This window comes from Entamoeba nuttalli (genome assembly GCF_000257125.1).
Source record: "Entamoeba nuttalli P19 unplaced genomic scaffold asmbl_10319, whole genome shotgun sequence".
Classification (NCBI taxonomy): Eukaryota; Evosea; order Mastigamoebida; family Endamoebidae; genus Entamoeba; species Entamoeba nuttalli.
This window is the reverse complement of record NW_008580114.1, coordinates 1-25656: the sequence shown is the minus strand read 5'-3', so window position 1 is coordinate 25656 and position 25656 is coordinate 1. Positions and strand designations below refer to the sequence as shown.

The 25656-nt window shown below is 25.0% G+C and overlaps 19 protein-coding genes across 19 annotated transcripts; 9 read left to right on the top strand and 10 right to left on the bottom strand.

Annotated features, from left to right (window-relative positions):
- Positions 1–663: 663 nt before the first annotated feature.
- On the top strand, positions 664–1685 carry ENU1_214980 (Rab GTPase activating protein, putative; the record flags this gene model as incomplete). Its single annotated transcript, XM_008862552.1, has 2 exons — positions 664–1416; positions 1470–1685. 2 exons carry the CDS (start codon positions 664–666, stop codon positions 1683–1685), a joined length of 969 nt encoding a protein of 322 aa, XP_008860774.1.
- Positions 1686–1761: 76 nt separating this feature from the next.
- Positions 1762–2529, top strand: ENU1_214970 (hypothetical protein; the record flags this gene model as incomplete). The annotated part of the gene is made up of 1 exon (XM_008862551.1): positions 1762–2529. The coding sequence occupies one exon, from the start codon at positions 1762–1764 to the stop codon at positions 2527–2529; it is 768 nt and encodes a 255-aa protein (XP_008860773.1).
- Positions 2530–2627: 98 nt separating this feature from the next.
- Positions 2628–4379, bottom strand: ENU1_214960 (hypothetical protein; the record flags this gene model as incomplete). Its single annotated transcript, XM_008862550.1, has 1 exon — positions 2628–4379. One exon carries the CDS (start codon positions 4377–4379, stop codon positions 2628–2630), a length of 1752 nt encoding a protein of 583 aa, XP_008860772.1.
- A 133-nt stretch (positions 4380–4512) lies between these two features.
- ENU1_214950 (leucine rich repeat protein, BspA family protein) lies at positions 4513–5598 on the bottom strand (the record flags this gene model as incomplete). Its single annotated transcript, XM_008862549.1, has 1 exon — positions 4513–5598. One exon carries the CDS (start codon positions 5596–5598, stop codon positions 4513–4515), a length of 1086 nt encoding a protein of 361 aa, XP_008860771.1.
- A 186-nt stretch (positions 5599–5784) lies between these two features.
- ENU1_214940 (hypothetical protein) lies at positions 5785–6660 on the bottom strand (the record flags this gene model as incomplete). The annotated part of the gene is made up of 1 exon (XM_008862548.1): positions 5785–6660. One exon carries the CDS (start codon positions 6658–6660, stop codon positions 5785–5787), a length of 876 nt encoding a protein of 291 aa, XP_008860770.1.
- Positions 6661–7026: 366 nt separating this feature from the next.
- On the top strand, positions 7027–7431 carry ENU1_214930 (calmodulin, putative; the record flags this gene model as incomplete). The annotated part of the gene is made up of 1 exon (XM_008862547.1): positions 7027–7431. The coding sequence occupies one exon, from the start codon at positions 7027–7029 to the stop codon at positions 7429–7431; it is 405 nt and encodes a 134-aa protein (XP_008860769.1).
- Positions 7432–7620: 189 nt separating this feature from the next.
- ENU1_214920 (hypothetical protein) lies at positions 7621–7731 on the bottom strand (the record flags this gene model as incomplete). The annotated part of the gene is made up of 1 exon (XM_008862546.1): positions 7621–7731. One exon carries the CDS (start codon positions 7729–7731, stop codon positions 7621–7623), a length of 111 nt encoding a protein of 36 aa, XP_008860768.1.
- Positions 7732–8736: 1005 nt separating this feature from the next.
- Positions 8737–9621, top strand: ENU1_214910 (hypothetical protein; the record flags this gene model as incomplete). The annotated part of the gene is made up of 2 exons (XM_008862545.1): positions 8737–9053; positions 9117–9621. 2 exons carry the CDS (start codon positions 8737–8739, stop codon positions 9619–9621), a joined length of 822 nt encoding a protein of 273 aa, XP_008860767.1.
- Positions 9622–9865: 244 nt separating this feature from the next.
- ENU1_214900 (Rap/Ran GTPase-activating protein, putative) lies at positions 9866–11815 on the top strand (the record flags this gene model as incomplete). The annotated part of the gene is made up of 1 exon (XM_008862544.1): positions 9866–11815. One exon carries the CDS (start codon positions 9866–9868, stop codon positions 11813–11815), a length of 1950 nt encoding a protein of 649 aa, XP_008860766.1.
- A 323-nt stretch (positions 11816–12138) lies between these two features.
- Positions 12139–12600, bottom strand: ENU1_214890 (RNA recognition motif (RRM, RBD, or RNP domain) containing protein; the record flags this gene model as incomplete). The annotated part of the gene is made up of 2 exons (XM_008862543.1): positions 12139–12458; positions 12510–12600. 2 exons carry the CDS (start codon positions 12598–12600, stop codon positions 12139–12141), a joined length of 411 nt encoding a protein of 136 aa, XP_008860765.1.
- A 203-nt stretch (positions 12601–12803) lies between these two features.
- Positions 12804–14219, bottom strand: ENU1_214880 (Xaa-Pro dipeptidase, putative; the record flags this gene model as incomplete). Its single annotated transcript, XM_008862542.1, has 1 exon — positions 12804–14219. One exon carries the CDS (start codon positions 14217–14219, stop codon positions 12804–12806), a length of 1416 nt encoding a protein of 471 aa, XP_008860764.1.
- An 843-nt stretch (positions 14220–15062) lies between these two features.
- On the top strand, positions 15063–16573 carry ENU1_214870 (sucrose transporter, putative; the record flags this gene model as incomplete). Its single annotated transcript, XM_008862541.1, has 2 exons — positions 15063–15117; positions 15180–16573. 2 exons carry the CDS (start codon positions 15063–15065, stop codon positions 16571–16573), a joined length of 1449 nt encoding a protein of 482 aa, XP_008860763.1.
- An 80-nt stretch (positions 16574–16653) lies between these two features.
- On the bottom strand, positions 16654–18756 carry ENU1_214860 (hypothetical protein; the record flags this gene model as incomplete). Its single annotated transcript, XM_008862540.1, has 1 exon — positions 16654–18756. The coding sequence occupies one exon, from the start codon at positions 18754–18756 to the stop codon at positions 16654–16656; it is 2103 nt and encodes a 700-aa protein (XP_008860762.1).
- Positions 18757–18963: 207 nt separating this feature from the next.
- On the top strand, positions 18964–19398 carry ENU1_214850 (G-patch domain containing protein; the record flags this gene model as incomplete). Its single annotated transcript, XM_008862539.1, has 1 exon — positions 18964–19398. One exon carries the CDS (start codon positions 18964–18966, stop codon positions 19396–19398), a length of 435 nt encoding a protein of 144 aa, XP_008860761.1.
- Positions 19399–19436: 38 nt separating this feature from the next.
- On the bottom strand, positions 19437–21953 carry ENU1_214840 (hypothetical protein; the record flags this gene model as incomplete). Its single annotated transcript, XM_008862538.1, has 1 exon — positions 19437–21953. One exon carries the CDS (start codon positions 21951–21953, stop codon positions 19437–19439), a length of 2517 nt encoding a protein of 838 aa, XP_008860760.1.
- Positions 21954–22318: 365 nt separating this feature from the next.
- On the top strand, positions 22319–23333 carry ENU1_214830 (hypothetical protein; the record flags this gene model as incomplete). The annotated part of the gene is made up of 2 exons (XM_008862537.1): positions 22319–22603; positions 22653–23333. 2 exons carry the CDS (start codon positions 22319–22321, stop codon positions 23331–23333), a joined length of 966 nt encoding a protein of 321 aa, XP_008860759.1.
- Positions 23334–23582: 249 nt separating this feature from the next.
- Positions 23583–24107, top strand: ENU1_214820 (hypothetical protein; the record flags this gene model as incomplete). The annotated part of the gene is made up of 1 exon (XM_008862536.1): positions 23583–24107. The coding sequence occupies one exon, from the start codon at positions 23583–23585 to the stop codon at positions 24105–24107; it is 525 nt and encodes a 174-aa protein (XP_008860758.1).
- Positions 24108–24175: 68 nt separating this feature from the next.
- On the bottom strand, positions 24176–24439 carry ENU1_214810 (DNA primase small subunit, putative; the record flags this gene model as incomplete). Its single annotated transcript, XM_008862535.1, has 1 exon — positions 24176–24439. One exon carries the CDS (start codon positions 24437–24439, stop codon positions 24176–24178), a length of 264 nt encoding a protein of 87 aa, XP_008860757.1.
- A 75-nt stretch (positions 24440–24514) lies between these two features.
- On the bottom strand, positions 24515–25417 carry ENU1_214800 (DNA primase small subunit domain containing protein; the record flags this gene model as incomplete). Its single annotated transcript, XM_008862534.1, has 1 exon — positions 24515–25417. One exon carries the CDS (start codon positions 25415–25417, stop codon positions 24515–24517), a length of 903 nt encoding a protein of 300 aa, XP_008860756.1.
- Positions 25418–25656: the final 239 nt, after the last annotated feature.

Genomic DNA, 25656 nt, shown 5'->3' with positions numbered 1-25656 from the left:
ATAAAAGAAATGAGAGAAAATAAGAAAAGAAGAAAAGATACAAACAAAATAAAAAAAATATAAAAAATCAAAACTAAAATAACATAATAATATAATAACCATATCATGACTCTATCTTATTTAATAATGTATATATTTACCAAAGTTAATTTGTAGTATTAAATTAACTTATAAATATTCTATATAAATTCTTATTAGTATTTAATCTAAAAATAGAAAAGTGGTTGAGAAGAAAGAGTTTGAGGTATATAAACGAATAGTTTATCTGATATAACATAAAAAGTAATTTAATCTTATGTTTGTTCTATGAATTAGAAAATACAATAATGACGAAGGTAAATAATATATTTTATATACCTTGAGGTTAATAAAATAATATTGATATGAAATTTAAAATATTTTTAGATAAAAAATATTAATTACATTATAATCCAGTAATACTTTAATAGTCTTTGAAAGAAAAAGAACATAGTTCATCTGAGAAGAGCATCCATTCTAATTATGAAAATTTAGTGTCAATAATAATTATATCATAAGAAAAAAAAAGAAAATTGATTATAATAATAATAAAACAACAAAAAAGAACTTTTTAAGTAAAATTATAAATTATTGAAACTTAAAAATTTCCAAAAAAAATACCAAAAAAAAGAACTTATTACAATAATGACTAATAACTTGGAATATATTAAATTGAAGGAAATTTTCAGATGTTATTATCTTCAAACACCAAACTTAAGTTTACTTAAACAAATTGCATTAAATAATGGGTTAGATGGGTTATTACGTAAACTTGGATGGTTAACATTTCTTGATGTATTACCATTACCAATTACTCCAAGTTGGGGAAGGATATTAGAAGTTATGAGAGAGCGATATGACTATTTTATTGTGAATGATAACAAACCGACTCAATTTGATGAAATAATTGACCAAGACATAGAACGATTATATTCTGACATTGAATTTTTTATTCATCCAGAAGTAAGAAATTCAGTAAAAAGAATATGTAAAATTTTTGCTATTGAACACCCAGATGTTGGATATCAACAAGGAATTCATGAATTAGTTGGAATTGTTTACTACGCTTTTTCAGAACTTTATCCAACAGAAAAAGCTATCAGTGCTATTCCTTTTCCTTCTGAATATGAAAGTACATTTCAAATAATCATCGAAAATGGATTTACTGAACATGATACATTTACTGCTATTGAACATCTTATTGCTCTTATGCAACCAATATTTTCAAAAGGAGCAAATGGAGTAAAAAATATGTGTAATGATTTATTTAACTCTTTACAAAAATTTAATCAAAATATATTTGATAGATTTAATGAAAATGGAATTATACCAACAACATTTGGAATTAAATGGTTACGGTTATTATTTTCAAGAGAATTTCCTTTAGATACAGTTTTAGTTTGTTTATTTTATTAAATATTTACAATTATAAATTTATATTCAATTAATAGCAATTATGGGATGGAATCTTTGCTTTTGGGAATGGTTTAATTATTATTCGAAGTATTTTTATATTGTTAATGTTAGATTGTAGTAAAGAAGAAGAAGAAGAACAAATTCTTGTGAGATTAATGCAATGTCCAACAAAAAATGTTACAAATATTCATAGACTTATTCATGAAGCAATAGTTTTTGATAAACAAGAAAGAGCAATATTTCAACATTAAATCTAACAGAGTATATTGAGTTGTATTTTTTTTCTTATTACTCTTTCTTTTCAAAAGAACTTAAAATATTTTATTTATGAACTCTTCATACCAACTTATTGATGAGAATGACAAAAAGAATTATCTTCCTTTAATTATTAGTATCGTCAGTAGCCTCTTCTTTATAATTTCATTAATTTTAATAGTTGTTATTTGGGGATATCCAATTACTCTTCCTGATCCAAATCAAAATAACGAAGTAGTAAAATTTTTTAAAACAGTACAAAAACCAGTAGATGAAGTTATGAATAATGTGGATACAATCACTTTAAGTTTAAAAAGAGCAAATGTATTTTCTCAAATTTTGGCTTCAAACGTTAACGAAACAATTCTTCAAATTAATAATTCAATTCAACATGACTATCAATTGGTGGTTATTCTTTCTGAAATTATTGAAGGTTTTGTTCAATTTATTACAAGCGTGAATGATTCTATACTTGGATTTATTATTGATGATGCATTTGTTGATGAAATAACTAAATTAAAACAACAATTCTATTTATTCTTACCTGAAATAAAGATGATTCAAAAATTCCTTACTGATATTAATTCAAATTTTAAAGGATTTCTTACTGTATTTGATTTTATTGCTTATAGAATGGGATTAGTACAACAATATACTAAATCCTTAAGTCATATTTTTGTATCTCTTATTAATGGAATTAGTTTATCAAATAATAAGGCTCAATTTATTATAGACAACTGGACTTATACTAAGTCTATTCTTACAATAATTTGCTTTTTTGTATCTATAACTTCATTGACTCTTGCAATAGAAGGATTTATTCATTATCGTTCAAAATAAAATTGATTGGATTTAATTTAAACTTTCTTTTGCTTGTTATCATAAAAACATTCTTTTCGTTTATTAACATTTTTAAGTCAATTACTATTTAAAAAATATTACCAATCATCACTCCAATCATCCTCACTATCTTCTTCATTATCTTCCATATTCATGTCCTTTCTTCTATCTGATAAAATATTACGAAGTGCAGTAATAACTTCATCCTCTTCTTTTTGTCGTTCTTCTATTTCTGTTGGTTTCAAGTTATTGCTTTGTGCATATATTAAATCTGTAAATGACACAGTTGGAGCAGAGTTAGGAGACGTTGTCTGTGTCGTATAAGCATCTTCTGAAAGAGGTGGTGGTGGTGGAACAAAACTAGGAACAGTTGATGGTGGTAATGGAACGGTATGAATTTCTTCTGTAATGTCACATTTTGGTTCTTCTTTCTTAATAATTGGTTTTGGTTCTTCTTTCTTAATAATTGGCTTTGACTCTTCTTTTTGTTGTTCATTTGTTTGAGATGAAAAAGGAGAATTTGTATTAAGTTTAGTTCTTGGAGAAGAATTTGCAACTGAACCAGTTTTATAGGATGTGGCTTTAGTAGTTGGTTGAATAGAACTTGTTGAATGTACAGGCTTTGGCACTGTAGAAGAAGAATAAGAAGTATATGTTTTTGTAGTTGATTTAGGATTAGAATAAGACTGGCTACTAGGAGCAAATTGTGTAGAAGGTGTAGATTTAGTGACAGAAGGTGTTTGCCTTTGTGGACCTGTTTTTTTTAGTTGACTTCTTTGTTCAGCAAAAACTTTACTCATATCAACGTCGTTACTTTGTTTTTGTTCAAAATTGATTGGTTTTGATGTACTAACTTGAGACCTCGAAGATGTGTTTGACTGTGAAGGTGTTATTTTTGGTTTTGTAAATGAAGGTTGTTGACTAGCTCTAGTAGAAGAAGTGTGATTAATTTTATCATCTTTGTGTTGGGTGGTAGTAGAAGTTTTAAGTTCTAAGCTATTTTCCTTTTTAGTTACAGTAGATGACTTAGGTGTTTCTTTCACATTATGAGAAGTATTATAAGATACAGGTTGAGTTGAATGGGAAGTATAAGAAGAATAAGTATGAGCAGATGTAGGTTTAGTAGAGAAGTCAGACTTTTTTTGTTCTTGTTTTTGTTTAACAAGAGTAGAGTTATTTGTGACATTACTAGTTTTAGGTTTTTCTTTTTCTTTAAGTTGCATTTTTTCATAAAATGTTAATGGTTTTTCTTGTTGTTCTTCTCCACAAAAAACCTTTGGAATCGTAACTTTTCCCCTAACTGGTGTAGTGGTATTAGTTTGTTTAGGTTCTGGTTTTTTCTTTCCAGTTTCAAATGAAACGGGTTTTTGTATTGGTTGAGATTGTTTTTGTTTTGAATAGTTTTGTTTAGTAACAGATTTAGGTTGGTCTTTAATTTCTTTCTTTGAAGATGAATTTTCAGAAGTACATTGGTTAAGCGTTCTATCTACTTCTTTCTTTTTTTGTTGTTGAATAAATCCAGGGGTAATTGGAGTTAGTGTTATGCCTTCAGGAATCTTTTTTTGTTGACGGACTGAATTTCTTAATGCACGTGCAGTACTTGGGTTATTATTAACTTCTTTTTGCATGTCATTTACTATATGAGAACTTGCCATTAATTTAAATACTTTATCTCTTGTTTCTTTATCTGATAAATCTTTCTTTCTAATCCCTGCTTTTTTAAAGAAAGCTACCCATGTAGAAGGTAAGTTTTCAAATTCTATTTCTCCAGTTTTAGGATTTATTCCAATATGACTTCTTGTTACTGTTGTTGGTGGTTTAATTTCTGTTCTATGTGATTTTTTGCTCATTTGAATGAATCTTAAATTTTAATAATTCACAGTTTAGTTTTTTAGATCTTCATATTTCTATCGCTTTTTTTTAAAAATATGAACAAAAGTATTGTTTTGTAAAAAAAAAGAATGATAAACAAACAAATGATGATTATTGAATAGCATTGCAAATAAAGTTCATTGTTTTTCTTGAACGTTTTTTAGTTTTTTTAAAGGGAATATCTAATATTTTTGAATAACAAGAATTGAAAGCAGTTGGATGAATAAAAGTAAGTGAATTTGGAATATTTAAAATATGAAGAGAGCAACAACAAGAAAAAGAACCAGGAGAAATATATTTTAAATTCATTGGAAAGGTAAGTTGACTTAATGAAGAACAAAAACTAAATGAATAATCTTTAATAACTTCTAATAAAGGTGGTAATTTAATTTGTGTAAGAGAAGAACAATGAGAAAATGCGAAAGCACCAATATGAGTTAATGTTGAAGGAAGAGTTAAATCTTTTAAAGCGGTACAATAACTAAAACATGAATCTTCTATTCTCTGAAGTTTAGAAGGCAAAGAAATAACAATAAGACTAGAACATCGACTAAATGTTTCTGTTTCTAAAGAAGTTATCCAATTAGATAAAATAACAGACGTAAGTCTAGAACAAGAAGTAAAACATTGTTCTCTGATAAAAATCAGTTCTTGAGGTAATAAAATTGATTGTAAATAAAAACAATTATATAAAGAACGATAAGGTAATTCTCTAAGATAAGGAGGTAATGATAATGATATTATTTTAGAAGAAGAAAAACAAGAATTACCTATTGACGTTATTCTACTACTAAGAATAATTGAATTAAAATTTGTTCCTTGAAAGCAATTATCTGCAAGGTCAGTTATAACTTCTGGTAAAATTTCATTTTTAAGAAGAGTACTTGATGATAAAATAATTTTATTAAAATGAATAAAATTATCTTGATTTAATAAATAATTACTGTAACTATAACTAAACCATGCTATTCTTTTTTCTACATTTTCTTTTATTTCATCAAAATATGAAAATACATATTGTGTTTGTATATTTGGAAATAATTTATCTACTCGTTTATTATATGGTATTGGATTAAAATGAAACATTAAAGGTATTTCTTTAAATTTTTTACATACAATAATTCCATTATAAAAGTCATTAATGTCATTAAAATATTTCATAACAATCATCATTGAATATCTATCTAATTGTTTCATATCTTAATATTATTGTAATTTAACAATTTTATAATTCTTTTTTCAAAAAAAATATATCTTTCATTAAATGATTTATTTTTACATAATTTAATATTTCACATTTTTTTATTATATTAAAAAATTATTTTATATATTTTTCTTTTTAATGAAATAAACCAAATTTAAATTTATTAAAATAAATCATTTTTAATGGATTTTCATTTTACTAACTTTTAGTTTCAATTGTTCATATTTGGCTTTAAGTTCATTAATTTCATTTGTTAAAGAAATAATAATATTTTGTTCTTCACTCAATAAACGTACAACTTCTTTTGAACTTTCTTTGTCTAATGTTTCTCCATTATCACTTCTTGGAAGGGGTTTAGAATTGACAATGTTAAGCATCATTTGGACTTTCTTTTCTGTGTCTGTAACATCAATCTTACCTAACAACTCTTTAAACTTTTGTAATACATCAGCATCGGGGTCTCCATCTCTAGTTAATACAGCAATAATTTCTTCATCCATCTTTAATGCATGTTCTGCCATAGATTCATATTTTTCAATTATTTGTTCTTGAATAGATTTCATTATGTCTTGAACATCCTTTTGTAATTTAGTTAATTCACTGATTAATTCTACTTGTCGTTCATCTTGATACTTTGATCTCATTTCAAGTCCTTTAAAGAAACATATTTCAATTTCCATTAAATCAGGTTCTCCTGGTACAGGCTTTACCGTTTGTGTTGTGTTTTGATTTTGTTGGTTTTGATTAAAACCAAATCCTCCACTTGATGATGTATTAAATCCTCCAAATGATGATAATCCAAATCCGCTACTTGTTGAAGATCCTAATCCAGTTGAAAGTCCAGTTGAAGATCCTAACCCAGTTGAAAATAGACTCGTTGGTTGTTGTTGTTGTGTAGGTAAATTTCCTCCACATTCTTTTATATAATTTTCGATGAATTTTCTTTCTGAGTCATTTTGAGATACATTCATTTTTAATTTGAATGGTGTCACTTGTGAGTTTGTATAAGATGCAAGAATTTGTGTGAGTCGAATGACACTTGGGTCAGTTGTCATATTGAATTGTTAAGATTGAATAAATGTTGAAAAGTTCTTTTAGGTTTTTTTTAATTATTTCACAACTCTTTTTGTGAATCTTTTAACATTTAAAAAAACAATTAAAGAAATAAAAATGTTATAAATACAATAAATATAAAAATTATATAACATTTTTATTAAAAAAAAAATTTCATTAAAATTATAAAGATTCAAAGATCTTAAAAATCTTGACGTTAAGCAATGAGGAAACTTGTTTAGCAACAATGAAATTGAATGGTTTAAAATCAACAAAGCTGGATTATATCTGCGAAAAAGGTACGTGGACTTTCGTCAATCCTCCATATAAAAACATTACGTTCAAGTATAAATTCATTACAAAAGATTATGGCTGAAGCATTATTTAAACAACTTGATGCTAATGGTGATGGTTCTGTTTCATATGAAGAAGTAAAAGCTTTTGTTAGTTCTAAAAGACCAATTAAGAATGAACAACTTCTTCAACTTATTTTTAAAGCCATTGATGTTGATGGAAATGGAGAAATTGATTTAGCCGAATTCACCAAGTTTGCAGCTGCTGTTAAAGAACAAGACCTTTCAGATGAGAAAGTTGGTTTAAAAGTTCTTTATAAACTTATGGATGCTGATGGTGATGGAAAATTAACTAAAGAAGAAGTTACTACCTTCTTTAAGAAGTTTGGTTGTGAAAAAGTTGTTGACCAAATTATGAAGGCAGATGCTAATGGTGATGGATATATCACTCTTGAAGAATTTCTTGCATTCAGTCTTTAATTGAAATACATTCTTCTTAAATTCATTGTTTAAATAAACTTATATTTCTTGAATAAATTAATTATCCTCCATGAATAGATGAAATTAATGAAATAACATCTCCATCATGAACTTCTGAGTCAAGCATTCCGACTAATTCCCAATCTGCATCATTAATTAACACAATAATACCAGGTATTCTGCATTTTATTAATTTTCTAAGTAATAATTATTTAAACAAAACACAAACACAGACTCTTCTGTAAAAATTGGAGCAAGTCCTGTTTGAATCTCTTTAATTTTATGAATAACATCTCTCATCGTTTTGATATTTCCTATTTCAATCTCAAAGTGTGTAGTTTTTGCATCGTATTCTAACCCTCCACTCAATTCAATCTTAACTACCATCTCGGTTTTTATTCTGAATATATTTTTCTTTTTTTTTATTTTTATTTGCTTTTTTTTTAATATAAAAATATTAGTTTTTTTATTAAATTTCCATTTTTATTCTAATCTACCTTTTAAAATAAAAGTCTTATAACATTAAACTATTAAAACTTGTTAAAGAAACTAATATTTATAAACTTCTCTGTGTATTGAAAATTTCCTCCATACTCCGTACTTATTCATGTTTTTTAAATACCAAAATAATAACCAAAAACATTTAATTTGTGTTATTAGTATTTTTTTTTTCTTTATAAAACAACTTTCTTATTGTTTTTTTTCATTGAAAAAACAATATTATGGTTTTATTTTTTTAGTAAACAGATAAATGTATTAATATCTAATTCTAAATGTCAATTATTAGAAAATGATGTGATAATATAAATAATAATGATAACGTAAATGGATTTAATTTATTCATATTTTTAAAGATATTTGTATTTACAGTTAAAAATTTTATAGAATAAAATATTTTAAATGAATGAATAGAAATATTCAAGTGTAACATTAAAAGTTTTAATTTATTAAAAAGATAATAAAAAAGACAACTATTGTCATATTAAATAATTAAATATAATTTAGATTATAAAAAAACTATGAATTAATATTTAAGATATAAAAGTCATTAGATCTTTCATTAAAATTTAAACGATATATTCATAAAAATAATAAATAATAACTATGAAATGAAATAATTAACTAATGAACAAATTTAATATTATTAGCTACTTTTTTTGAAGTTAGAATAATTTTCACAATAATGGTTTTATCATTCATTTAAAGAACAAAATGTTATTTATTTTATAAACTCTAAAATAAAGAAGAAATGAAATAAAAAAAGAGAAAAAAAAAGAACTTAAAAACCATTTTAGAAAGAAAAAAATGTCATTAAATATTGAACAATTTCCATCAAATATAAAAACATATTTAAAATTAGCTCAGTCATTTGAAAATACTGACCCAGTTATTGCATTTCATTTCTGTGTGAAAGCAAAAACATTGATTGAAGAACAATATCAAGGAGAAGATAAAGAATTAAAAAGTTCACAAATAGATTTACTAACAAATGTCATTGAAAATAAACCACAATTTATTCAATTTAAAGAGTCAACTAAATCACCAGCTGAATATTTGTTAAGAAAAGCTGTTATGTTATTACAAAATTCTGACAAACAATTAAAAGAAAAAGGTCCATCATTGTTTGTTTGGTATTATAAATTTTTAATTACAATAGTTATCCAATTTACTCTTTAACAAATTAGACAAATAGGAAAAACATTTCTTGTTTCATCTTATTTATTTGATTTATATGAATTATTTTTCCCATTAAATGATACGAGTAAAAAAATGCAGACATACGCTAAAATCAAAGCTAATGAATGTACTAAATTAAAAGAATCTTTTTCTTCTCCTATGATAGAAGAACCTGTTTCTATTCCTGATGATAATAAAACAATCCATTATATTACAGAAGAAAAACCTATTGACCAACCTGCTTCTACTCCACTTATAAATCAACAAAACTTATCTCAATCTAGTCAACAACCAATAAAATCTTTTGAAGATAAGAAAAGTGATTACTCACAATCTCCACTTCAAAATCATGTCATTTCATCAAATCCTCAAATTGATATTTCTAGATTATCTCTTTTAGAAAAACAAAATTTAGCTGAAAAATATATCCAATCTGCAATATCTTCATTAGATTTTCAAGACCCTAAAACCTCAGCACAGTATCTTCATGCGGCTTTAGAATTATTAAATTAAATTTTTAATATTTTTTATATAACTTTTTTTAATATATTTCGTAAATATCAAATAAACAAAATTAAAGAATCTTAAATAAAAAATTAAAAAAGAATTGAAGATTAAATAAATTAGAGAAAAAAATAAAAAGAATAATATTGAAACTAATTCCCTTAACAGAAAAAGTTTTTTTAAAATATTTTTTAATTAAAATTTAACGTTTGAAAAATGAAACTAAAAAAGAACAAAAATTAAAAATTAAGATATGAGTTTAGAAACAGTTCAACAACTTATTAATGAATATCATAGGGTAAATGCTATACAAGAAAAAGATCCACATAAAGAAGAAAATATGATTTTTTATGTAACTAAAGAAAGAGATATTTATAGATTAATAACAGAACAACTTAGACAAATAATTCAAAAAAAGACAGAAGAAACACAAAGACTAAAAAATCAATTATTTAGATTTGAAGAACAATCAAAAAAATTAATTGGAGAAGCAGAAACTCAATGGAATCTTGAAAATAAAAAATCTTCTGTTTATAATGAAAAGTCATATATCATTAAACTTCAAGAAGAAAAAGAAGAAAAAATAGCTTCTCTTGAGGCATTAATTAAAGAAGGTAAAACTGTAACTGAAAAACAAAGAAAAGAATTATTAAAAGTTCATGACAAAGCATTTGCTGAAATTAATTTAAAAATGAATGAAATTTATGCATCAATGCCACAAAATAGTTATAAAAGAGAACAATCTGAAAGATATCTACAAAGAAATAAAATTATTTCTGAAGGAATTGAAATGAGAGAAAAAAAAATGGCTAAAGAAATAGATGCAACCTTTATTAAATTTATTAAAAAAGATGAAAATACACTAAAAGATTCTTCTAGTGAACATCAAATAACTAAACGATTTAAAACATTAAATAAAACAACAAAAGAAAGTATTATTAAAGAAGAAAATGAAAGTAAAAGAAGAGGTAGTAGTCCTATTAATTATTGTTTAGATAAATCAAAACAAGAACAAGAAAAAATAAATAACCAAATAACAGAATATAAACCGTTAAATATATTAACAGTTGAATTACCTTCATTAACCTCAAAAATAGAAAATTATTGGGGCTATTTTCCTTTAAAAGAAGAATTTGGAACACCACAACTTTTTGATATAAGTGGTAAATGGACTAAATATTCTGGTAATAATGATAAAGGAACATTTCTTTATCCTAAAGAACCATGGTGGGATGGATATTTTAAAAGTGAAACTGAAGAAGAAATTTCAAAATGGATAGGAATGGATTCAAATTTACGTGTTGTTTTCTTAGCTATTAAAGAATTTGACTCAATGCCATTAGAATTTAATCAATATCCAAAAGATGATGTAGGACTATTACTTCGTTGGAGTGATGGAGAAATTAAAGACATTATTCCTAGGGGATATGCGTTTCCTAATTCAAATACTTGTACGAAAGAAAGAGCAACAAAAATAGTCAAATCATATTTAAAATCTGCAGTTCAAATGTATCCTATAACAAAAAAAGTTGAAACTGAAATGTTGCAATTTGAAGAAGTAACCACTCCAAAAAAAATTAGTGTTGGGGTTGTTTGTTCTAATGGACTAACAGAATGGAAATTAGTAACTGAAAATAGAGAATGTGATGATAAATTATTTGAGTTTCTTGGAAATATTGGAAATGGAATTGAATTATTAAATTTTAATGGATATAATGGTGGGTTAGATACTACCACAACTAGAGTTGATGGACGTTATTCAGTTTATTCAAGAAAAGATTGTTTTGAAATAATGTATCATGTTGTCCCATTACTAACAGAAAGAAGTGCAACCAAATTATTTAATCAAGAGAATATTATTATTGTATTTAAAGATGGAGGAGAAAGAATTAATTTGTCAGGTGTTCAATTTAGAACTCAAGTTATTATTGTTGTAAATCCATTACCTTCTTCAAACTATAGAATAGAAGTATGGGCAAGAGGCAGTTTAAAAGAAATTGAAATGTCTTTACCTAAAGATGATTATATTGTATCTAAAAAATATTTAAAAGAGTTCATAATGTCTATTATAATTAATGTATCTTATACTACTTCTATAAGTGGTGTATTACAATCTTCTTGTAGTAGAGAACGTTCAAGTGCATTAAAAACTATTTATGAGAAAACATTAGGAAATAATAAACATAATTCTTCAATCTTCTAAAAACCCCCTTCTTATTAAAATTAAAAATAATTTATTTCATTCATAATATTTTTCAATTATTTTCTATGTTACAAAATACTCATTCAAGTCCAATAAGATTTACTAACTAAATCTATATATAAAATTACAATGAACCATCAAGAGATCATTTTAAATCTATTTCTTTTTTCTATATGAATCTTATTTTTCTTTTATCCCTCAAATTGGACAATATCTTAAGAGAATCATTCTTTCTTTTTTTTGAAAGGTAAAGTTCTTCCAAAGAAGAAAGAAAGGAAATAACATCATTTTTGAACCAAAATTTCTTATACCAATCAAGGGAATCAGTCATAATTCTTATCATCATCTCTATGAGAGTCTCTTCTTTCATCACGGCGGGAATCTCTTCTATCGTCATGATGATAGTCTCTTCTATAATGGTCATCTCTACTACGATAGTCACGTCTACTATCTCTATCATCATGTCTATAGTCTCTTCTTCTACCTTCTTCTCTTGGTCTAGAAACATCAACTTTAATTCTTCTACCTTCAAGTTCTTGTTCGTTCATTTCTTCAATAGCCTTTTTAGCATCTTCATCTTTTTCAAAAGTAACAAATCCAAATCCTTTAGACCTTTGGCTGTCTCTATCAGTAACAACTTTACCTATATCTAATTATTCTTTTCTTTTTTTCTAAAAAAAATTAAATAACAAACAATCAGTAACTGTTCCAAATTTTTCAAAAGCAGCTTTTAATGATTCATCAGTAACTGAATAAGCAAGTGATCCAATATATAATCTAGTCATTTATTGTTAATTATTTAGTCCTTTTCTTTTTATATTCTTAGGTTTTATATAAATCTTATAATTCAATTTTTTAGTTCTTTTATTAGGGTTTTCTTTTTTCATTAAAAATAAATTACTTAGATTTCTTCTATTTTAACAATATAATTTATAATAAATTTATAATATAAAATACTAACAAGAAATACTTAATTTGTAATTAAAATTTAATGCTTCATAAATGCTTCAATTTCTTCAACAGTTCTTGGAATATCTTTATCTAATACTTCAACTCCTTCTTCAGTTACTAAAACATCGTCTTCAATTCTAACACCTCCAAAGTTCCAATACTTTCTAATTTCATTTTCAACTAAATATTTCTTTACTTGTTCATTCTTAAAACCACTTTCTAATAAGAATGGAATGAAATAAATTCCTGGTTCAACAGTGTAAATATTTCCTGCTTCAAGAACTCTATTAGAACGACACTTTTTAAGTGAACAATTATCACTTCTTGGAATTCCAAGATTAAATCCTCCAACGTCATGAGTATCAATACCAATTAAATGTCCAATTCCGTGTGGCATAAAATAGAAATGTACATCATTTTTATACATTTCTTCTACATCTCCTTTAATTAATCCTGCTTCAAGTAATCCTTTAAGCATTAATTTATTAGAAAGTTCATGAATATTATACCATTTTACTCCAGGTTTCATAGCTGCTTCACATCCTCTATTACAGCTTAAAACAATATTATAAATAGTCTTTTGTTGTTCAGTAAACTTTCCATTAATTGGATATGTTAATGTTAAATCAGTTGCATATCTATGACATTCAGTTCCAACATCCATTAATACCATTTCACCATCTTCCATAATTTTTCTGTTTGGATGACCAGCATGTCCATAATGCATAGTTGCTCCTTTATTTCCTGAAGCACAAATAGGGAAATAACCAAAGTTTCTCATACCATATTGTCCATAAGCAACACGATAAAACTCAGCTTCAAGCTCAAATTCATACATTCCAGGTTTACAATATTTCATACAAGCACGATGTGCTTCAGCAGTTCCGTTAATAGCTAATCTCATAAAATCAATTTCTTCTTTAGTCTTAACAGTTCTAGCTTCAAATAAAACATCATGTAATTCAGTTTCATTGGTATTATATTTATAAACAGCTTTAGTTCTAATTGGAGCTGGTTGGCTTCCTGAATCTGAATTAACTCCTTTAGCATACAAATAAATCATAGATGGATTTAATTTACTTAAAACTTCTTCAATTTGAGAATCATAATATGCTTCTTCAACACCATACATTCTTTTTACATCTTCAGGATGTAAATTAGGTCCAAGGAATATCTGAAGTGTTTCAGGTAATTGTGGAAGGAAAAGAATACGAGTGCCATCCATCTTAACAATTCCATAAAATCCAGCTTCTTTTACACCAAATAAATAATGGAAATTACTTTCTTGTCTAAAAAGATATTCACCATCAGTATCATAAAATGGAAGTTCAAGACCACCTTCTAAGAAAACAATTGAGTCTTGAGGTTTTTGGTTAGCCTTAAAATATTTTAAGAAATGAGAAGTAGTAGATTTACAGATTTTAGGAATATCAGGAATAATAATCTTAGACATTGAAATTAGATTTTTGAGTTTACTGTCTTTCTTTTTATTTTAGATGAGATAGTTGGAACATATTCGATCTTCTAGATCTCATCAATATAAAACTCTAGTGAAATTCTTGGGTATTTTTTATGAAATTTTGGGATATTATAAAATTTAGTTCTTTAAGTTTATTGTATTATTTGATTTAAAGTAATAGAATTTTCTTTGTTCAAAGAAAAAAATAAAGAAATATTTAGTTTCAATTCAACTATTTTTAAACAAAAAACATATTTTTTTTTATTTTACAAGTAATTAATAGTTATTGATAACTATAAAACTATAATATTTAATTGATACTTTAGTGTTTGTTCAATAAATAGTACGATTGATAATGTAATTTTTTTAACTTAATACACTTTAAAATTATTTCAATTCTTTTACTCTCAACAAAGGATTTTATCATTATTATTGTATTTCTTATAGAACACAGAAAGTTTCTTGATATTAATATAAAGAATATTTGAAGTAAAAAAAATTGTTTTAAGTGTTGTTTTCTTATCAAATGAATAAAATTCTATTGTTTAAATCCAACAATGAAACAACAAAAAAATTAAAAAAAAACAATTAGAAAAGAGGTACTTTTTAAAAAAGATACAAGAAAAGGAGTTATTGAGGATGTTTTTGATTACAACCAGATAAAATGAACAAAATAACCAATATTTTTATGAATTATTAATAAACTAAAAAAACAAATAGAATAAAAAAATAATACCGTTATTTAATAAAATAAAAAATTAAAAAAATAAATGAATGAAAACTTAAAATTGAAATAGAATAATAGTTTGAAAGAAGAAAATGAAAAGAACCTTAAAAATGTATTTATATTTTGTATTAGTTAGTTTAGTTCAATTTGGAATTGAATTTGCATGTTTGTTAAATACATTTATAGAGAAAGAATACTTTGAATAAATTTAATATACTTATCTTTAGATAATGTTCCAATTTCAACGTTATTTTTTATTTCAGACTTACCTCCTATTCAATTTAATCAAAATGCACATACTTCAATAAAAATGACAATTGGTCCAGTTATTGGATTATTTGTTCAAATAATTATAGGAGCATTGAGTGATCATGCTACATTTAATATGGGAAGAAGAAGGCCATTTATGTTAATTGGTTTAGGAGTATGGTTAATTGGTGCGATTATTATTGTATGTTCATCAATATATCCTATTTTATTTATTAATTGTATTGATTCAAGTAGTGAAAATATATTAACAAATGGTTATATTACAAGTGATATATTTTATGTTATTGGATTTGTAGTATGGACAATAGGTATTAATATGATTCAATTATCATATAGATCTTTTATTTTAGATGAATTTGATTCGAAAAATCAAAATCAAGTTAATTTAATGTCATCATTAATGACAGGATTAGCACAAACACTTTTTTATGGAATATCTTCAATTGTATGTATTTCTTTTAATGATTTTAGTGAACGTAATAATGATAATTTAAATCAACAAATAAAATATATGAATGTTCGTTTAATTACAATATTTAGTTTATATATATTATCAATAATTATTTTACCAATATGTGTATGGACATTTTGTCATTTTGCAAAAGAAACTACCTTTATGTCTGGAGGAGAATCACCGTTATATCATATAAAAAATATATGGAAGTCATTTATTTCAATGAATAAAAACATGTATTTAATTCTTATAGTTGTATTTTTTGGTTGGATTTCTTGGACTCCAATGAAAGAAAATACACAATTATTGTATAACACTTATTTATTTTATCATATAAATGATTCATATGTTTTTTATAACTTCAATAAATTATTATTTGCTATTACCTTATCAATAACTTCTTTAGTTCTTTTCTTTATTAATAAGATACCTGAAATAACATTCTTTATATTTAATCTTATTGCTTTTTGTACATCAACTTTGTATTATATTCCGATTCATTTAAATGAACATACTGATTCATTTGATCCATTAGCATATTGTGTATCTCTAATTCCATTATTATCAGCTGCATTAGTTTATTGTCAATTAAATGCAACACCTTATGCATTAACTCGTTCTGTAGTTGAACCTGATAAATTTGGATTCTTTTTAGGTATTGTAAATGGTTCATTAACGGTATCACAATTTATATCAAATTCATTATTCTTATTAGTTCATGAGTTATGCTATAATCCAGAAAAACAAAATGATGGGAATATTGTTCATTATTTTATGTTTGCTGTATCTCCGTCTTTTGTAATATCTGCTATAATAACATTACTTCTTTTACTTGTTAAAAAAGCTCCAAAAATCAATGAGCGTGCAACATATGCTCCATTAGAAGAAGGGGTTTAGATTAAATATTTTTTTAGATATAATAGAATTAAAGTTATTTTTAAAATAGATTAGTAAAAATAGATTCAATTCACATAAGATTAATTTAATGAAAGAATTTTTAATTGATTAATAGTTGTTTGAGTTAATTTTCCTTTCTTTTTCTCACTTGTAATTGATAATGAAGTAACAGAAGAAGGAATAACAATAGATCCTAAATTTATACTTTTAGCTGATAAAAGAATATCATTTAACTGATTAAAAGATTGATATCTCCATTCAGAAACTTTAAAATTACCAGTGATGTATATACGTAAATGTTGAACAGCTTTAAGTTTTTGAAAGCTGTTATTATCAAAGAAACAATTATATAAAGAAAGTGATGAAATTACTGATGCATTCTTTTCATTATTAAAATTAATTTTACCATGACAATTTTTTAAATGTACACCATTTGCTGCACCTAAAATAATATCATTACATCCATCAATATAAATTCTCCATGAATCTATTGGTGATTGTAAAGATAGAATACCTTTTAAATAACACTCTCTTAAACGTGGGACTATAAAAGAAGGTGAAACAAGAACAGATGATTTTTCTGGAATTGAAGGTAAAGTATCTTCATTAATATCTGATGAAGTAAGGAGAGATTTGTTATTATTTTCAGAAATAAGAACTGGTTGTACAAAATCAATTGTTAATTGTTTTAATCCAGGAGCAATAAGTTTAGAGAAACAGACATGCTGAAGATTACATTGAACTAATGCATTTGAATATTTAAGAATTGGAAGTTCATTTAAAGAAGTAAATTCAGGTTCTGTTTTAGATATAAACGTTAGTCCAGTTAATTGTGATAAACGAGTTGTTGTTGCTAATTTAGAGAAATCAGAGTTATAAACTTCTAATTGTTTTAAACAAGTTAATTGAACAAATGGTAAACGAGAACAATAAACATTTAAATAAGTACATGTAGTTGGAATTAATAACATTGGTAATTGACATGAATTAAAATTTGCTTCTTTCATTTGACAGTTTAATCCTACTTTTAAGAAAGTATTATAAGTACTTGAAAAGAATGTTAATGTAGATGGTACTTGTAATGTTTCAATATTACATTTTTTTAATATCAATTTATTAAAAGCAGCACATGATAAATTTACCATTGAATTATTTATATTTTCCATATGTAATTGAACTAAATTCATTGGTAAAGATGAAGGAGGATTATATAATTTTAATGAAATGATAGAAGTTGGTAATTTAATATAATTCAAATTATATGACGTTTCTACTGATGATATCCACGTTTTTTGAGATAAATCTATTGTTTTTAATTGAGTTGTATAAGAAGTATGGTCAAGAGTTATTTCTGGTAATGGAATAGGAACAATAACTGAACTGTCTCCATCTCTTTGAATAATATTATCTTCTTCATACTTTCCAAATCTACCAGAAAATCCATTACACCCAATATAACCATCATTAAATATAATGCATATGTTTTGTGGGATATTAATAAGTAAATCATCAATTTCACCAGACTCATAAATAACTTTGTTTGATACATAAATTAATCCAGTGGCATTAATAGATTTTACTAATTTAGCTAATGAACGAATAAAATTCCATTGACACTCATACTCAATTCTAATAATTAATTTTTTGAGAAGAAACTTATTTAAAAATGATTGGAATGGAACAATTGGAGTATATTGGTTTAATGTAATATCTAATTCTTTAATATTTGAATTAATTGTTGTTAAATTAATTGAAGAATCATATGTAAATGAAAGAGATGTAAATTTCAATATGCTTTTAGCAAGAAATAAATTTGTATTTGAATTAATTTTTAAACTAATGTTAATACCTTTAAGTTGATTTAATAACTTTGTTTGGAAAATTTGAAGTGTTTTATCAGTAGATATAAAAGGTTTGATATTAATTTTATTAATAACAAATGATAATGAAAACAAGTTAGATGCTTTATAAGTTAATTCTTGTAGAAATAAAGTACTTATAGGAAAATCAAATGCAACATTTACTAAAGAAGGAAATATCATTTGTGGATGTGGTTGTTTATAATGATAGTAAGGAAGTGTCGATACAGATTGTTGACAACGATGGTTAATACAAATAAATGTGGTGATGTCATGATAATCTTCGATATATGATAGAATATGATAATAATGAAAATGATTCATATCTTTTATTAAGTAATAAATAAACTCTTTTTCCTTTTACAGTTTTTTTATATTTTTTTATTAATTATAATTTATTAATAGTTCATTATAGTTTATTATTCACATTCTTTCATCGGTTTGAATTACTATTGTTTATCTGCTTTAAAAGATTTTTATAAAACCCTAATGTTACGTATTAGCAAAAATACACTGAGAATTGTTTAGTTCATGGATTTAAATGACCCAATGTTCTCTTTGTTTGTTAGCCAACTTGAGGCTACTGGATGGAGAAGAGGTAAAGGGTTAGGAAAAAATGAGGATGGAATTACGTCAATAGAAATTAAAGCAAATAAAACAGGTAAAGGAATTGGAGCAAGTAGAGTCACAGAAAATCAAAAATTAGATGATGTCTATGCAGGAAAAATTGAAGATCATAATGACGTTCAATTTGTACAGTCAAAAGAAGAGTTTGATAAATACAGTACAAATAAAGATGAAGAAAAGAAACCTAAGAAAGAAGAAACTAATATATTAAAAAAAAAAGTTGATGTAATAGAAGCTACTTCAATTTCAATGAAATTTGGTCGTGGAAGAAGACAAAAAGGTAAGTTATTAAGAATTCAGGAACAAGAAAAAAGATTATTAAATAAAGAAGTAAATTAAATATGTTTTGTAATCAAAGAAGTTCAATTTAAAAAAATTTAAATCAACATTATAAATAATAATACTAAAAGGTAACTAAAGATGCTTATTGTATTATTCGAAACATATGAACAATGAACATATATACTTCCTTCTAGATATGATGAACATTCATTACATTGATAATTATTTTGAATATAAGTACCTTGACATTCATCATTTGTATAAATAAATTCTTGAAGTTCATTATCTCCAATAAAATACTTTTTTCTTTCTGCACAAGTTGCAAATACTATATTTTTTACAAGAATTCCTTTTTCATAATTTGAACATTTTTTATTTGTTGAGTCATAATAAATAAATGCAGTTGATAATGCTGGTTCTTCATTTTTACATTCAACATTCGATAACAGTCTATCATTAAAATTTCCTCCTTTGCAATTACTTGAAGAAGAAAATGTTCTTATTGTATAATGATTTTGATTAGATATTTTAAAAACCATCAATGATGTCTTTTTAGACGTTTTATAGCATCTATTTAAATTGTATTGATAAAAAGATGAAACAGCTGAAGTATCTCTATTTCTTATTCCACAAATAACCAGTTCATCATTATGTATAACTGTTGTGCAATTAATTATACTATTTGTATTATCAGGAGATTTATTATTAATATGACATTTATCACATTCTAATTCAATACTTTCTTTAATAGTTCCTTGACATAAATTATCATTATATTTCTCTCTTATTAAATTACCTTTATCCCATTGATACTTAATTGAATCAATACAAATATCACTATGATACAATTTAATTTCTTCACTTGTAATACTATCACATTGACTATTTAATAATGAATATTCTGTAGCAATGATATTGTCAATTTTATCAGTACATTCATTAGTTTCAAAAGTTTCAATTTGTTTTTTAGAATTAGGTAATGTACATCCACTATCATCATATTGAGTAATTTGGTATTTATTGTTTAACTCCATTTTTATAAAAGTATTATTATCTCTTCTTATACATTCATTTAAATAATACATAATAGTATATCCTGCATTTCCTTCATCATCCCTTTTACCGCAATATATTTTATTACCTCTTGTATAACTGAAAATTACTAAGTCTATTCCACTAAGAGAAACGTTTCCATTTGGGTATTGATTTGTGTTAGCAATAATAGTACAATCTTCATCTGTATATCTGGTTAAAACAATTTTATCATTGCCTCTAGAATATTTTTGTTTATTTACACAAATATCAGTTATAATATCAATGTCTTTTGTTCCTTCTTTGCAAATATTATTAAGACAATATTTTTTTGTTACATCTTTTAATGGGGTATAGGAAGAAAAACATTCCTCTTCTTTAAAAGTATTGAAAAGGAATTTTGTTCCATTGCAATACATTGAACTATAACGATATACATTATATTTTTGATCTTTTAAAATAACTTTCTCATAAAGCCCATTTGATGATGGGTTACAGGCATTAACCCAAAATGGTTCTACTTCATTTACTTGGTTATTTGAATTTTTATGTGAGCAAAACACTTGTTTAACTTCTTCACAATGAATAACTTGTTTATTAGCTTCATCACATGACATACATTTAAAAGTAGTTTTTTTATTGATAGTTTCACAGGTATCTTCATTGTATGTAATAACATTAAGTCCATCTTTTGTATTTTCATATCTTTGTTTATCTAAACATACACCAGTTTTAAAATAATATTTTTCTGAATATTGATCATCACTACATTCATTTTCCATTTGAGCAATTAAATAACCATCATATTCATTAAGCGAACCAATTTCACAATCTTCTATGTTTGGTTTAGTTATAGTTGGGACAGTTGAACAATCAGATGAATCACTATAAGAATTTAATTTAATAACAATAGCATCATTATCTATTTCATTATAATATTTGTATGAAGATGACTCTCCATTTCTAACACATAAACCTGTTGTAAATGTGGTAAAGACTTGTCGTTCATTATTTATATTCTTTTTACCACATATATATTCATTTTCAGGCAACACACATTTTACCATTGCTTTTCCATTAGTAAATTGATTATTAGTATTACATATATTACACTTTATTTTATAAGATATAAATACTGGATTATTTACAGTACAATCGTCATCAACATATCGTTTCCAACTGACAGTAGTACCATCTCTTATATATTTAGTTTTGTTATGACATGTATCTAACAATATATATTGTTTGACAGATGTTTCTAATTCATTACATTCTTCTGTTTGACTGAATAAACTTATTGTGATATTATAATCAGGTAATTGATCAACTTCAGTACAATTGCTCAATTCAGCAGAATCTCCTTGTTGAACGTTACAATCTTTGTCATAATATTTTATTTCATAGATATTATTATTTTTATTTACTTTCAAATATTGACCATTTTCATTCATACAAGTATCATATTGGTATTGTTTAAAGTTCACATAAGTGATGCTTTGATCTTCTCTCACTACTGTTTCACCACAAATAAGAATTTTACCAAAGCATGAAAAATAGAGGGTGAAGAAAATAGCAATCATTAAATGAAAATTAAAGTTCAATACAAAAAAGGGCTTTTTCATACAAATAAACTCTACTTTTTTTCAAATAAATTATCAAAAGATTTATTTAGTAATTATTGTAATAAAAATAAATTATAAAATTATTTTTTGAAGATGAATAAAAATGGATTCAAACTTGAATATACACTAATTAAATCAGTTTCTTGAAGTTCAAAGTTAATTCATAAGTAAAACAACCATTTTCCTTAATTTCTTTTCCTTTTGTTTCATTCAAAATGAAGATTGTTATCATTAATCCTTTATTATTTCCGTTGTATTATTGGTTATTATAATTTTTAGTATAATTATAGTTTAAAGAAGAAAAAAAACTTAAATCGTTTCAAATGCAAGACACAAATCCTAATGAAAAGGGTAATAAAAACAATCAAGAAAATGGTGTTGATATAGACCAATTACCATTTGTTGATTTAACTCCTGCTAAAGAATTAAATTTTAATACAAATATCAAAGAGGAAGAAATAGATGGATCTATTGATAATGAATCTCAGTCAAAGAAAAAAAAAGATCAACCAACTGTTACAGTCCACAATTTTTATACAAGGGAATATATGGAACTTGCTCATAACGCTATATATACAGATATTATGAAAGTAGTAGAAAGGTTTTCAGTTTGTTATTAAAATGGTAATTTTATTTATTTACATACTGAAATTATAGAATGAAGCATTAGAACATATTTCTTATCAGTCATTTAAAGAAATATGGAGAGAATTAGGTATGAACAAAGAATTATTATTAGAATCATTAACAAATGATAAAGTTGAGAGTATTTTTAATACATTCTATGAAACATGTTTAGAAATATTTGACTCATGCAAACAACTTAATCAGAAGTTAATTATTCTTTTTATTTTATATACTGTTTATATGACACAACCAAAAGACAAATCACCAATTCCTATTCGTCTTCCATATTCTATGGCAATCAAACTCTTTCCTTTACCAACAGAATTACATAATGAACAAGGTCAAGCAATGGTTTATTCATTAATTCAAAACAGAGCATTCATTTACTCTGCTAAAAATTCATTATATACACAACGTACTTCTTTTGACAGACAACAAATGGACCAAGCACATGGGCTTTTTGAAGAAAGAGGGTATGACATTTTATTAAACAGTGAAATAGAGAATTATAATGATGTACTATGTTCTATTCAAGAAAGTGTTGGTATTGAACGTGGTATTTCTAGGTCTTTTATTTCTCAATTTAATTCTGTTATAAAGAATATCCCACAAAGAGGATATGGTTATGGAGAAGGAAGTTTATTTCCAAGTGAAGAAGAAAAAGAGAGTGTTAGTACTAATTCTTATTCCAAAATGGAACAAAAAGAATAAAGGGAAGAAGGAATAAGAAGAATAAACATTGACGAAAATGTTGAATTAAATGAATGTTTTTATGAAATTTAATTCAGTTTTATTTGAAAATTAGAATAACAAATGAATTTCAATTGAATATACAACGAAAGAACCATTAAACCAAAGAATACTCAGAAGAAGTTAGAATTAATCAGAATTTGTAGAATAACTTGTTCTATTATTTAAATCTACTAAAATTAATGGGATATTTCATTCTTGTTTTATCAAATGACATCAACTCAACTAAATCTTATTCCTACAGAACACTTATTAAAAGAAAATGAAATTTTTGGTTATGGAAAAGAATTATTAGAAGCAACTGGATTTTCTTCTTTTAATGTAGTTTATGACTCAAAGATAAATGGATTCAATAAAAGTAATTTTAATGCATCTGTTATTGGTAAACAAAATATACTTACACTTATCATTACTAATGATAACTATATATTTGGTGCTTATCATTCAAACATTCCATCACTCTCTTCTTTTCAAGTGGCTATTGATTCAAAAGCTTTTATATTTGCACTTTCAAATGGATTAAAAATATTTAAGAATATTGACTCTGGGTCTTTCTTTAATGGCAATCAACCAATCTATGAAGTTAGTTGTGCGTTTAAAATTAATGACCCAACTAAACAATCAATTATTTGTGCCTATGCCCATCGTTATTATCAAGGATTAAACAATTCTACAGTATTTGCTGGAAATGACACATTTATTACATCACAATTAATTGCATTAGAGTTACATTAAAAAAACTTCTCATAATTTCATTCATTCTTTTTCACCTTTTTACGTTGAAAGAATTAACAAAAACAACTTTATTGAATTGACTCTTTTACAAATCTTGAAAATAATTCTATTGAATCATTAAAGGAATAAAAAGATAATAGTTTTGATTCTTGAAGAGATTGAAGAGTTGGTACTTTGTTTGGGTCAAAAGAATCAATTGTATTAAAATTAATTGGAACACATACCTTATTTGTTGATGGATGAATACAGAATGGAGCTTTAAGGAGATGGTTCAATTGAACTGAAACATTAGTATCAATACGAGGATAAAGGTATGTAAAAACAATGCTCATTAATGTTGTTTTATTATTTTTCTATTCTATTATTTATTGTTTTATGAAAGAGAATATTATGAAGAATAAAGAATTTCAAACGAAATGTTCTTTCAATAAAGTCCAACTGAGATTATTGAACTTTCTAATAACTTGACTAGTTTCATTTTGAGGTAATAAATTCAATAACTGTTCTTTTCTTTGTTCATTTTTGAAGATTTCTTGTTTTTCACAATAATCTTCAAAATATGGTTCTAATATTTGATAAACTTCATTGTATAAAGGATATTCTTCATGAATATCAATGATTGGATGGTTATCTTTATTAATGCATTGATTAGTAACTAGACTGAAATATTTTGTAATGTATGTTCTCATTTGCTCATTGAAATGTAATGCTTGTTCATCACAAATCCAGAAATGTATTCCTCTTCTTCCACTAAAAACATTAAGAATATGTTTCATTCCAAATTGTTCCTGGAAAATGTGGTGAATGACTTTTGCAGCACATGATATTAATATCCAACACCTTTTACATACTTGGGTTGAAGAACAGCAATATCGAACATCATCATAATCATCTATATCAATATCAATAACAAACTCTCTCATTGTTGCTGTGTTAGTCTGACTAAATAATAAATGATCAAATATTGGTCCAATTTCAATTCTTTCTGGAACGTAACGACTTAAGTAATTTGATAAGTCATATGAAGAATTAAAGTGTAAATATCGATTAAAAAATGAGTTAGTTTTAAAGGCAGCAAGTTCTCTTGTTTGACTATATTTTCCATTTCTAGTAACCCATTGATAGAACAATTTACTTGGAAAAAACTTTTCTACAACAACGTTAGTTTGTTTCAATGTAAAAAATAAAAATAAAATTATTAACAACAAACGGTAATACAAACTAAGAGATTGACTTACTTTATTCATTGAAATGCTTATTAAAAATAATTGGGGATTTTTTCTTTTTTTTATAAATTTAAAATTTTTCATTTTGGTATTATCATATTGACTAATAAGAAAATATACAGGAAATAAATAATACAAGAAATATCATATGAAACAATGCTCCAATATAAACATCCATATGATATAGAACAAAAATAATACAAAAAGTGATGGACAATATCAAAAAAAACAGATAAAAATGTATTGATAAAAAGAATAAAACAATCTAATAAATGAATGAATAATGATTTATGTCAAAATAAGAATGGAAGTAAATGAAGAAA